The sequence below is a fragment of the Theropithecus gelada genome, chromosome 1 (assembly GCF_003255815.1).
Source record: "Theropithecus gelada isolate Dixy chromosome 1, Tgel_1.0, whole genome shotgun sequence".
NCBI classification, from domain to species: Eukaryota; Metazoa; Chordata; class Mammalia; order Primates; family Cercopithecidae; genus Theropithecus; species Theropithecus gelada.
In genome coordinates, this window is record NC_037668.1 from 36,649,024 (window position 1) to 36,661,342 (window position 12,319).

Here is a 12,319-nt window from a genome sequence, read left to right on the forward strand (position 1 = left end):
ACCAAGATGGCACGTGTTTATGGTGTATCACTTTCTGTGGTCCATTCCTCTGGTCCTTTCATCACTGAATGTAAACAGATTGTGACTACTGATAAATAAATGTTTTCTAATAATAATAGCTAATAATTATGGGTGGCTTCCTGCATTGCAGATGTTATGCGAAACACTTTCAATGTTTTATTCAGCCTTGGAAGACAGATTTTGTCTCCTTCTGAAGAGGCTAAATAAAATATTTGAAGTGTTTAGCACAGGCCGGGTGCAGTGGCTCATCCCTGTAATCCCAGCACTTTAGGAGGCTGAGGTGGGCAGATCACCTGAGGTCAGGAGTTGAGACCAGCCTGACCAACATGGTGAAATATCGTCTCTACTAAAAATACAAAAATTAGCTGGGCATGGTGGTATGAGCCTATAGTCCCAGCTACTTGGGAGGTTGAGGTGGGAGAATCACTTGAACCTGGGAAGCAGAGGTTACAGTGAGCTGAGATCACACCACTACACTCTGGCCTGGGCAACAGAGTGAGACTCCGTCTCACAGATGAACACAAAAAAATGTTGAGCATAACATCTGCAATGCAGGAACTCCATGAGGTAAGAATTATTGTTACTATTCTAATGTGAAGAAACAGAAGCCAAGGGAGTTGTATTCCTGAGGTAAGGCATTTGAGGGTTTACTCCAGGCCAGTGTTCCAGCTTTACCTATATTAATTCATTTAATCCTCATAGTGACCCTGTGAAGTACACAGGTTCTGTGATCCCCGTTTTATAGATGGGGAACCTGAGGCATGAGGGATAACTCATTTGTTCAAGATTACTTAGCTAGCATGGGACAGAGCTGGGCTTAAATCCAGACAGGCTGGACTCAGAGAGTGAGAACAGGCTCTGCCACCACACCATACTGCCACATTTAAGGAATGGAGACAACAGGGATGGAAATGGGTGTTGTCTCATTCCAAAGCTACCTTAACATCTGGCCAAGAGGTATGACTAACGTAGGAGCTAACTGTAATGGTGTATTCCTGTGAATTAGTAACAAGATTTGTTGACTCAGCAACCAAGGGTAAGACTGTCAATTCAGTGGTTTAAGAGCTGAGTTGGAAACCACATCAGAGCTCATCTACATGAATGACTACCAAGAAACTGACGATCAATTTAAACTTTGAGAAATGTGATAAAGAGCAGAATGGATAGCCTCATAGTAGTCACTTTTTGGAGGAAGTTAGACTCGCTTAAAATAAGAGCACATAATCAAAAACCATTAAGTAAACACGTGCTCTTTATTTTTAAATTCGGATGGAGAGAGAGAGTTGCTACATGCCATTAAGGGGAAAACTATTCTTTGGGGTGCAAGTGACAACTGTGATCAAAGCAGTATCACCCCAAAAGGCAACATTATCCTGAAGTAACATGACTTTGTACTGAAGGCCAGCTTCTGGCTGTGGGGTACTAGCTCCCCATCCCCAGCATTCACCTTAGCCCTTGGGAAGGAAAGTACTATTAAAATTAAGGAATACACAAATTCATCTCAACTACTGTCAATTAGCGTTCAAGTGTTCTTATTCAACAAATCAAAAGCAAGGCAACACCAGGAGTGTTTCCTTCTGAGCTTTTTGATGGTGATCAGCATTTTCTACCAAATAATTCCACACAAAAGTCGTTCTCCACAAGATCCGTCTCCTGTTCTTCTGTGTTTCCACAGGCGGAAGCCACTGCACCCGGCCACTCCCTCATCTTATTTGGGTTTTCTCCTCAGAAAACAGCATTCTTTGACCAGTGTCTACACGAGCACCCTCCCCCCATCATTATTCTCCATTTTCTCTCCCTCCTTTGTTTTCCTTCATAGTACATACCACCGCCTGGCATGCTATTTATTTGTGCTTTTGTTTATTGCCTGTCTTTCCTCATGGAACATAAGCGCCATGAGAGGGGACACTGTTCACTGCTGCATCCCTGGCACCCAGAGCACTCCTGGGAACACATGACAAGCGCTCCACAAATACTTCTGGAATGAGTTTTACTGTCTTGTGAGGCATATATAGATAAAGTGCCATCCCAACAATCTTCCCAGCCTTGAGTGGAAGGAACTAAGATAAGGCCACACAGCCCTACAGATTCTATAATAGGAGCACAAAGTGCTACGGGAATAGAGAAAGTTTCCTGGAGGGATTGGCACTCTAACTGGGTTTTCCAGGATGGGTAATATATTACCCATCCTGATAAAAGGCTGATAAAGGCCAGGCGCGGTGGCTCACGCCTGTAATCCCAGCACTTTGGGAGGCTGAGGCAGGTGGATCATGAGGTCAGGAGTTCAAGACCAGCCTGGCCAACATGGTGAAACCCTGTCTCTACTAAAATTACAAAAATTAGCCGGGCGTGGTGTGGGGGGTCTGTAATCCCAGCTACTCGGGAGTCTGAGGCAAAGAATTGCTTGAACCCAAGAGGCAGTGGTTGTAGTGAGCCGAGATCGAGCCACTGAATTCTAGCCTGGGCAACAGAGCAAGTCTTCGTCTCAAAAAAAAAAAAAAAAGCTAATATGGAAGTAGAGGAGGTATTCCCGGCAGAAGGAAATGCTTTTGCCAAAGCACGAAGGAAGTGAAGTTCCAGGAAGTTCCAGAAAAAGAGAAACTGAGTGAGGGAGTGTTAAGAGGTACGGATGTGGTAGATAAGAAAGAAGGGATTTGTTGAAGCACATTGTAGCAGGATTCAAACTTTTAATCCCCTACATAGGAGTCACTGCCAAATTCAGCAGATTCACAGAACTACAGACATACGAAAGGTCACCAGAATATAGTTCTCATCCTGGGTGTAGCCACTGCTTACCAACCTCCAGAGTAGGTGGGCCTCAAGATAAGGAAGGGATCTCTAGGATACAGTAAAGGATAGGGAGTTGGCCAGAAAAGTTTTGCTACATTCAAGTGTCTACCGCTGGGTGGAATATGGATTTTGCCTTGCCCGTTGAGAGAAATACTGGCATAACTCCTTGATCACTGTATGTTTCCAAAGTATTGGAATTTGAAAGCATTATGGAAACAGAATTAGAGAATTATAACCGGAAATATTACGGGACTCAACATTTCAACTCTTTTGAGCTTGGTGTTTTATGTAAGATCTCACTAGGTCCTCACTCACCTCTGGGCAGGCATTGCTATTCACATTTGCAAGTAAGTTATCTTAAAAGGCTTTTTGATAACCCCTGACTGAAACCCTAAGTAATGGGATCTTACTCTCACTTCAAGAAATAAGATGCTCGCTGGGGGCGGTGGCTCATGCCTGTGATCCCAAAACTTTGGGAGGCCAAGGCGGGAGGATCGCTTGAGTCCAGGGGTTCAATATCAGCCTCGGCAACATAGCAAGACCCCGTCTCTACTTCTCAGAAAGAAAAGAAATAAGATGCCATGGAAGGGATGGCAATAAGTGTTTTCCATAAACAACCGGAGAGAAACAAACAGAAAACGCTGTCCAAGCCACAGCCTTGCTTCCACACTGGGCTTTGCAGATTTTCCAATGAGCCACCAACGAGGTGGTTAAACCATCAGAGACTGCATCTGATTCCCCAATACACCAAGGCTCGCGGGATGGGAACAGGCAAATCGTCGTCGTTCTTTGCTGAGCCTGTGGGCTGCGGTCACCAAGACGAATCTGGCCCCAGCAGGTGCCAAAGGGCTCGACCTCCCGCCTTGCATCCGGCAGGCTGTACCCACCCCTCGGAAGTCGGCGAGGTAGCTGAGGCAAAGCGACTCCAGGGCGCAGAGACCCACACGCGACGCTCTAAAGGAAGTGACCTTTAGGGGCTGTTACTCTCAGGCCAAGCCCAGCAGCACCCGGCGCATTTACGACGGATCTGACCTGCAAGCTCCGACGCGACCGCGATAGCGGCTGGGAACACGCGACGGTCCCGCCCACTGCCACCGGCTCGGCCAATCCCGGGTGCCGCGTGCTGCGGCCGCCGGAAGTAGACCTACGACATGCGGGTCAGCCGGTCGGTTTCCGGCGTCCTGTGGGAGTTGTGTCTGGTAGGCCACGGTGGGGGTGCTTTTCACACTGGTGGGCGCAGAGGCAAAGCCGTTCCCGGGGCCCCTCACAGACTTCGGCGTCAGAATTTCCCCCTTGCGCCAGCGCCGCCTCAAATGTCAGGGCTCGCCCACTCTTCTCCAGTCTCACCGACCTAACCTTTCGGGGGCTCCAGAGGGGAAATTCGCCGTTTCTGCCGGACCTCTGTAGGGCGTGCCTGAACCCGGCCTTTATGGGATGATGTCAGCTACGTTTATTCAGTGCCCCAGAGGGCTTCTTTATGCCCAGTAACTACAGTTCAGATTCCTCCTCTGCTTCATTTTGTAGTTCGGTGAGATGAATTTGACGTGAGAAATAAGATTAAAATAGGAATAAGAAATTAGTTGAAATCACGTTGTAAACTGTAGAGTTCTGCAAATGTAAAATATTAATTTATAGCAATAAAGAAGGCTGTCAAATAATAGAGGGTAAAAGCAGGATAATACTTGGTCAGCATCTGCTGTGTGCCAGGGGCTGTGACAGATGCTGGGGATGCAGCAACCACCAAGACAAGAAGGTTCTCCCGGCGTTCACAGGACTGGGGAAGACGCAATAAATAACTAAAGGCAAAATGCTAGAATGATGCGCTCTCTCTAGATGAAATATAGAAAATGATTTATTTTTTATTTTTATTTTATGTTATTTTGAGATGGAGTTTTGCTCTTGTTGCCCACGCTGGGGTGCAATGGCGCCATCTCGGCTCACTGCTACGTCCACTTTCCGGGTTCAAGCAATTCTCCTGCCTCAGCCTCGCAAGTAGCCAGTACGATAGGCGTGCACTGCCACGTCTGGCTAATTTTTTTGTATTTTTAGTAGAGACAGGGTTTCGCCATGTTGGTGAGGCTGGTCTGGAACTCCTGACCTCAGGTGATCCACCCGCCTCAGCCTCCCAAAGTGCTGGGATGACAGGTGTGAGCCACCGCCCCGGCCGAGAATGATTTAGAGTGTTTACTTAATGAGATGCCAAATTTAAGAGCGACCCATGGAAAAACAATAACTTGGGAGCAGTTTTTTTTTTGTTTTTTTTTTTTGCCGCTAAGATCAGGATAATTCTGAGGGGAGTTGTTTTTTTGGAACGATGACCAGGTGGCTGTGGGTGGCTATTACTAACACTGTCAACGCCATTTCTCTGTTATTGCCTTGTGACCTTCACAGGCAGAGCAATATTTCACCATTAAAAGTTGCAACTGCTACGAGAAGCTACGTTCCTTGAAAAAACGGAGTTTTTGGCCAGGCATAGTTGCTTATACCTGTAGTTCCAGCTACTTGGGAGGCTGAGGCAGGAGGATCCCTTAAGCCCAGGAGGTGGAGGCCAACCTGGGCAACATAGCCAGGCCCGGTCTCTAAAAAAGAAATAAAACCGGCAGTTTCTTCCTTTGTACCTCCCGCGATGCATAAAGAGTTGTCAAATGTTGATTTAAAAAGGTAGTGGATAGGATGGGGGCGGTTCTGCCTGGAAATTGGAGACTGAACTCAGAAGTGTCTTCGTTGTCAGTAGTACAGCAGTATTTTTTGGTAAAATTTTTTTTGGTTTTATCTTCTAAATGTGTGATGGGAAATATGCATGAACTGTAGAGTGTCTTGAGTGTAACTGACTTTTAATCTACTAGTAGACAGTATATGGTGGGTAGAGTGTGAAATTTAGCATCAGTAATCTGAATTTGACCAAGACTGCAGGACCTTACACAGTCATTTCACCCTTCTGGACCTCAACCTTCACATCTGTGGAAGGAAAATTATAAGACCTGCCAGGAAGTCAATATATAAGGTCTAAAGATGATAAATGAGAAATAAAATATTAGCATACTGTTTCAAAAGACTGATATACTACCAGAAGAAATAATTGAAACAGTTGAAAATACTTGCTTCTGGGGAGCAGGGCTAAGGGGAAGGACTGAGTTAGAGGGCTGCTGCTGCATGGGTTAACTACTGCTCCATAGCAAAACCTGGCTGCTACAGTTCGCCACTGGGTTGTAGTAACTTTGCTTCAGGTTGTTAGCTGTGCAGGTTGGCTGGGGCCACTCTGTTCCACATGTTCATTCTGAAACCCAGGTTGAGGGAACAGCAGCAACTTGCCTGGGGGAAAAGCTCTTCCTACAGCAATTCAACAGTATAAGAGCACAACCTAATCATCAGGGCAGACTTTTCAAGGCTTTGTTCAGGTGTCTGTTCACATTCCATGGACCAAAACAAGGCCAAACCCAAAATCAAGGGACAGGACGTAGACTCCACTCACGCAGGGGAAGGGGAGTGACAAATTCTGAAAAATAATCCAATCTGCCACAAGTAATACTTGACTTTTTCAAACCGTGCAGTGTATTCACTTGGTAAGAATTAATGCAGACTGTGGTCCATTTCAGGTCTTGATGGTGATGTGTATGTCTCAGGAATGTTAACTCCAGTTCATTCTCTCTGGCTCTCACTGCTGAAACATCTGTCATCTTTACACTATCGTGGCTGTTTCATGCTGTAGCAGACCAGGAGTAGGAGCATTGTTGACTCCTTTTAGGAGTTTACCACGGGCCCAGGTGCAGTGACTCGTGCCTGTAATCCCAGCACTTTGGGAGTCTGAGGCTGGTGGATCACTTGAGGTCAGGAGTTTGAGACCAGCGTGGCCAACATGGTGAAACCCTGTCTCTACTAAAAACACAAAAAATTTAGCTGGGCGTGGTGGTGCTTGCCTGTAACCTCAGCTACTCAGGAGTCTGAGGCAGGAGAATCACTTGAACCCCGGAGGCAGAGGTTGCAGTGAGCTGAGATCATGCCCCTGCACTCCAGCCTGGGTGACAGACTGACTCCGTTTCAAAAAAAAAAGAAAAGGGTTTACCACGCGGACTGGATCAGAAAAGCCTGTCTTCTTTTGGTTTTCCTTCCATCCAACTGTATCCCTCCTTGGTTCAAGAAGCACACATCTGACCACTTGTCTCTCCTCTCTCTGTCATTCCTATTTTCCACACTCCTTCACAGCTGCTTCCTTTGCAAACAGCCGAAAGTGAAGTCATCCAGAACTCCTAAAAGTTTCTTCTTAAGTGTCATATGATTAAAGACATTTCAAACTTTTGCACAAGTTCAGTGTTCATCAGTTATTCACATTTTTTTTTTTTTTTTTTTGAGACACAGTCTCACTCTGTCGTCCAGCCTGGAGTGCAGTGGCATGAGATCATGACCCACTGCAGCCTTGACCTCCTCAGCTCAAGCAATTCCCCCCCAGTTCCCCGTTAGCCTCTCAAGTAACTGGAACTACATAGGCATGTAATTTTTTAAGTTTTTTGTAGAGACAGGGCCTTGCCATGTTGCCCAGGCTGGTCCCCAACTCCTGGGCTCAAACAATCCTCCTGCCTCAGCCTTTCAGAGTGTTGGGATGAGCTGCCCCGCTCAGCTCCAATTTTTAAAATTAAACAAAATAAACAACACACTCACCACCATTGTAAGAATCACATGAAATATACCAAAGTGCTTTGTAAACTAACAAAAAATTTATTTCTTGAAATAAATGTGGCCAGGTGTGGTGGCTCACACCTGTAATCCCAGCACTTTGGGAGGCCAAGGCAGGCAGATCACAAGGTGAGGAGATCGAGACCATCCTGGTTAACAAGGTGAAACCCCATCTCTACTAAAAATACAAAAATTAGTCAGGCATGGTGGCGGGCGCCTGTAGTCCCAGCTACTCAAGAGGCTGAGGCAGGAGAATGGCATGAACCTGGGAGGCAGAGCTTGCAGTGAGCCAAGATTGTGCCACTGCACTGCACTCCAGCCTGGGCAACAGAGCGAGACTCCATCTCAAAAAAAAAAAAAAAAAGAAAAGAAAAAGAAAGAAATATGGCCAGGTACAGTAGGCTCACAACTGTAATCCCAGCACTTTGGGAGGCTGAGGTGGGCAGACCACTTGAGGTCAGGAGTTCGAGACCTGACCAACATAGTGAAACCTTGTCTCTAATAAAAATACAAAAATTAGTTAGACAGAAATGCAATTTTTTTTTCTTTCTTTTCTTTTTTTGAGACAGAGTCTCGCTCTGTCGCCCAGGCTGGAGTGTAGTGGTGCTATCTCAGTTCACTTCAACCTCTGCCTCCCAGGTTGAAGCAATTCCCCTGCTTCAGCCTCCCGAGTAGCTGCGACTACAGGCGTGCGCCACCATGCCCGGCTAATTTATATATATATATATATATATATATTTTTTTTTATGATCTGTGGTTTTCTTTTTAATTATCTTTAGTCTTGTGATCACACATAGTTTTAAAATTTGTGTATATCTCCGCTACTTTAATCCTTTTAAGTCGGCAAAAGCACCATTCCCAATCACAAATACACAGTTCTACAGTTTTATGTTTCTGAATGGCTGTTTAAAGACAATCCTAAATTATAACTTAGTTTGACTTAGATTGTAAAGAATTCAAGAGTGAAGTTTAACTTGCTACTATTTTAAAAGCATGTGACTTTATAGATTTATAAGATGTGAGAAGTGCTGAATAATCTTTAATATTACACATAAATCATACTAAAATGCCTTTCAGTAAGTAAAAGGAACCATTTTTAAATACAGGGAATTATAATTAGATTGGCATCGTTAAGGCCAAAACTCTAGACATTGCTACCTTATTTATCTTCAACCCTTGCCTTTAAGAGGCAAATGAACACAAAACACAGGTGAATCTTGCCGGGTTCTGAGACAGTGAAGGAATTTCCCCAGTATTTAAATATATTCACATAACCAGCTATATAAATCTAGATATAAAACCAATCTCCAGTTAAGTTTTGAGATGGCACTTACCATCTTTGTGAAAAGTTGAACATTACTAACAAAGTCTAATCATATCTTGAGAAGCGGTAAACAGCGATAGCATTTACTGAATTGGAATTACTATTAAAATTCAAAAACTGGACATATTCATTTAACCACAAGCCAGTCTTAGTTTTAAATCAGGACTGCCCAACAAAATATTCTGTCAGTCATTCATGATCTGAATTCTGGTCTATGAGATCTATTAAAGTATGGTACACATAAAAAAGTCATGAGACATCTGTTTTGTAATAAATAAGGCAGTGGCCAATTATTACTCATTAGTAGCTTTTTTGAGATAAGCTATCAAGTATGCCCTTTCTTCCTTCTTCTTAATGCCGACAAAGATCATTTTTGTTCCAGGGATGTACTTCTTGGGATTCTCCAAATACTCCATCAGTGTATCCTCTCCCCAGGTGATGCCTTTGTTCTTATTAGTGGCTGTGTAAGAGTATCCAGGGGCCTGACCTGTCTTCCACCTGAAGAGACCATGGAAATTTGGCCCAGTCTTGTACTTGCCTCCCTTTTCAACGGTGTGGCACTGGGAACACTTCATAATAAAAATCTTCTTGCCTTTCTCAACATCACCCATATTTAATTCTCTTTTTAGTCGCTGGCGCAACGAAGATACCCGCTCTGAAGCAGGACGTCCCCACTCTCTAATGTTTATATTTTTAGTAGAGACCAGGTTTCACCATGTTGGCCAGGATGGTCTCGATCTCTTGACCTCGTGATCTGCCCACCTCAGCCTCCCAAAGTGCTGGGATTACAGGCATGAGCCACTGCGCCTGGCCAGAAATGCGATTTTAATATCTAAATTGAAACCTTAAAAACACTGATGTATTTAGGCCAGGTGCTGTGGCTTATACCTGTAATCCCAGCACTGTGGGAGGCTGAGGTGGGCAGATCACTTGAGGTCAGGAGTTTGAGACTAGCCTGGCCAACATGGTGAAACCTCATCTCTACTAAAAATACAAAAATTAGCCAGGCATGATGGCGGGTGCCTGCAATCCCAGCTACTCCAGAGGCTGAGGTGGGAGAATTGCTTGAACCTGGGAGGTGGAGGTTGCAGTGAGCTGAGATTGCACCATTGCACTCCAGCCTGGGCGACAGCGAGACTCTGTCTCAGAAAAAAAGAAAAAAGAAAAGAAATTACTAGAAGAAAACACTAGGGGGCCAGGCGCCATGGCTCACGCCTATAATCCCAGCACTTTGGGAGGCTGAGGCAGGTGGATCACCTGAGGTCAGGAGTTTGAGACCAGCGTGGCCAACATGGTGAATCGCTGTCTCTACTAAAATACAAAAATTAGACAGGCATGATGGAGGGTGCCTGTAATCCCAGATACTCAGGAGTCTGAGACAGAGAATTGCTTGAACCCAGGAGACGGTGGTTGCAGTGAGCCAAGATTGCACCACTGCACTCAAGCCTAGGCAGCTGAGCGAGACTCCATCTCAGGAAAAAAAAAAAAAAAAAAAAAAGGAAAAGAGAGAAAACACTGGAGAAACGTTCCAGGGTATTGATCTGGGCAAAGACCTCAAAGCACAGGCAACAAAAGCAAAAACAGACAAATGGGATTACATCAAATTAAAAAGCGTATGCACAGCAAAGGAAACAACAAAGCAAAGAGACAACATACAGAATGGGAGAAAATATTTGCAAACTATCCATTTGATGAGGGACTAATGACTAATATATTAGGAGCTCAATAGCAAGAAAACAATCTGATTTAAAAGTGGGCAAAAGATCTGAATAGACATTTCTGAAGAGATACAAATGGCAAGAGATGAAAAAGGGCTCAATATCACTAATCAGAGAAATGCAAAGAAAGACAGTAAGATATCATCTCATCCCAGTTAAAATGGATTTTATCAAAAAGGGAATAACATGCTGAGATGGATGTGAAGAAGGAACCTCATACACTGCTGGCAAGCATCTCAATTAGTGCAGCCACTATGGAAAACAGTATGGAATCCTCAAAAGATTAAAAACAGAACTACCATATGATCCAGCAATCCCAGTACTGGGTATATATCAAAAAGGAAGGGCCAGGTGCAGTAGCTCACGCCTATAATCCCAGCACTTTGGGAGGCTGAGGCAGGTGGATCACTTGAGGTCAGGAGTTCAAGATCAGCCTGGCCAACATGGTAAAACCCTGTCTCTGCTAAAAATACAAAAATTAGCCAGGCGTGATGGCACACACCTGTAGTCTCAGCTACTCGGGAGACTGAGGCACGAGAATTATTTCAACACAGAGGCGGAGGTTGCAATGAGCCAAGATGGTGCCACTGCACTTCAGGCTGGGTGACAGAGCAAGATGGAGTCTCAAAAAACAAAAAAAAAAAAGAAAAGAAATCAATATATCAAAGAGATATTTGCATTCCCATGCTTATTAGCACTGTTCACAATAGCGAAAATATGGAATCAACCGAAGTGTTCATCAATGGATGACTGGATAAAGAAAATGTGAATATACACAATGGAATACTATTCAGCCATAAACAATAATAAAATCCTATTTGCAACAACACTGATGGAACTGGAGGTCATTATGTTAAGTGAAACAAGTCAGGCAAAGAAAAGTATCACGGGAACTTGAAAAGTGGATCTCATGAAGATAGGTTGGTGGTTACCAGAGGCCAGGAAAGGTAGCCAGGAGAAGGGGATGAACAGGCTCATTAATAGGTACAAAAATAGGTAGAAGTGCTGGGCAAGGTGTCAAGAGCCCCAGCATCAGAAAGTGGTCGACTTGCTGGTTGGTAAGAAGAATTTATCGACAACAATATAGGTTTGAAAAAGGAAAGTTTTATTAGAAAGAACGCTGGAGAAGAGTGCAGCCTCAGCAAGACAGGACTGAGCATGCCATGGTGGATTTTTCATGTCCCTTTTCCAATGTCTCATCTTTTGCAAATTCAATCCAAGTTGGGTTCATTTAGCCAGGATCCTTCTAAGTTCATTTAAGAATTTTGGGCTCTATTTCCTTTGATTTAACCTGGTACCAGGTGCCAACTTTAGATAACAGGGATATCTAATTCTAAATTCCTCAGATAAGGGGCCTGCTTGATGGTCACCAGGTGATCTGTGGTCTCCTCAAGAGGGAATAAGACCTAGTGTTGGATAGTTCTGTAGGGTGACTATAGTTAACAGTAATCTGTTGTATATTTTAAAATGTTATTATAGAAGAGAGTAACTGGAATGTTCCCGGTATAAAGACAAATGTTTAAGGGGATAGCTCATTTACCCTGATTTAATCATTACGCATTGTATTAAAGTATCAAAATAGCACATATACTTAGAAAACACATACGTCTCTTACATATCAATAAATACAACTTGAGATTATGATGTAAATACATCTGACCAACTTGGTACTTATTAGACTTATGTGCTCAGCAATGCTCTAATCCTGTGGATGCGGCAGCATCAGGATCGTTAAAAAAAAAAAAAAATGCTGAGGAAAAAAAATTCACACCCCTGAGACATCCGGGTGTGAATA

The 12,319-nt window shown here is 44.0% G+C and overlaps 1 protein-coding gene across 1 annotated transcript; it reads right to left on the reverse strand.

The window, feature by feature from the left end:
- Positions 1-8,230: 8,230 nt before the first annotated feature.
- Positions 8,231-9,485, reverse strand: LOC112634215 (cytochrome c-like). The gene has a single exon (XM_025401408.1). It carries the CDS (start codon positions 9,415-9,417, stop codon positions 9,100-9,102), a length of 318 nt encoding a protein of 105 aa, XP_025257193.1. The 5' UTR covers positions 9,418-9,485; the 3' UTR covers positions 8,231-9,099.
- Between the last annotated feature and the right edge of the window lie 2,834 nt (positions 9,486-12,319).

Bases quoted from the DNA above. Each gene is read 5' to 3' on its own strand.
- LOC112634215 (XM_025401408.1), bottom strand. From the start codon at position 9,417: ATGGGTGATGTTGAGAAAGGCAAGAAGATTTTTATTATGAAGTGTTCC.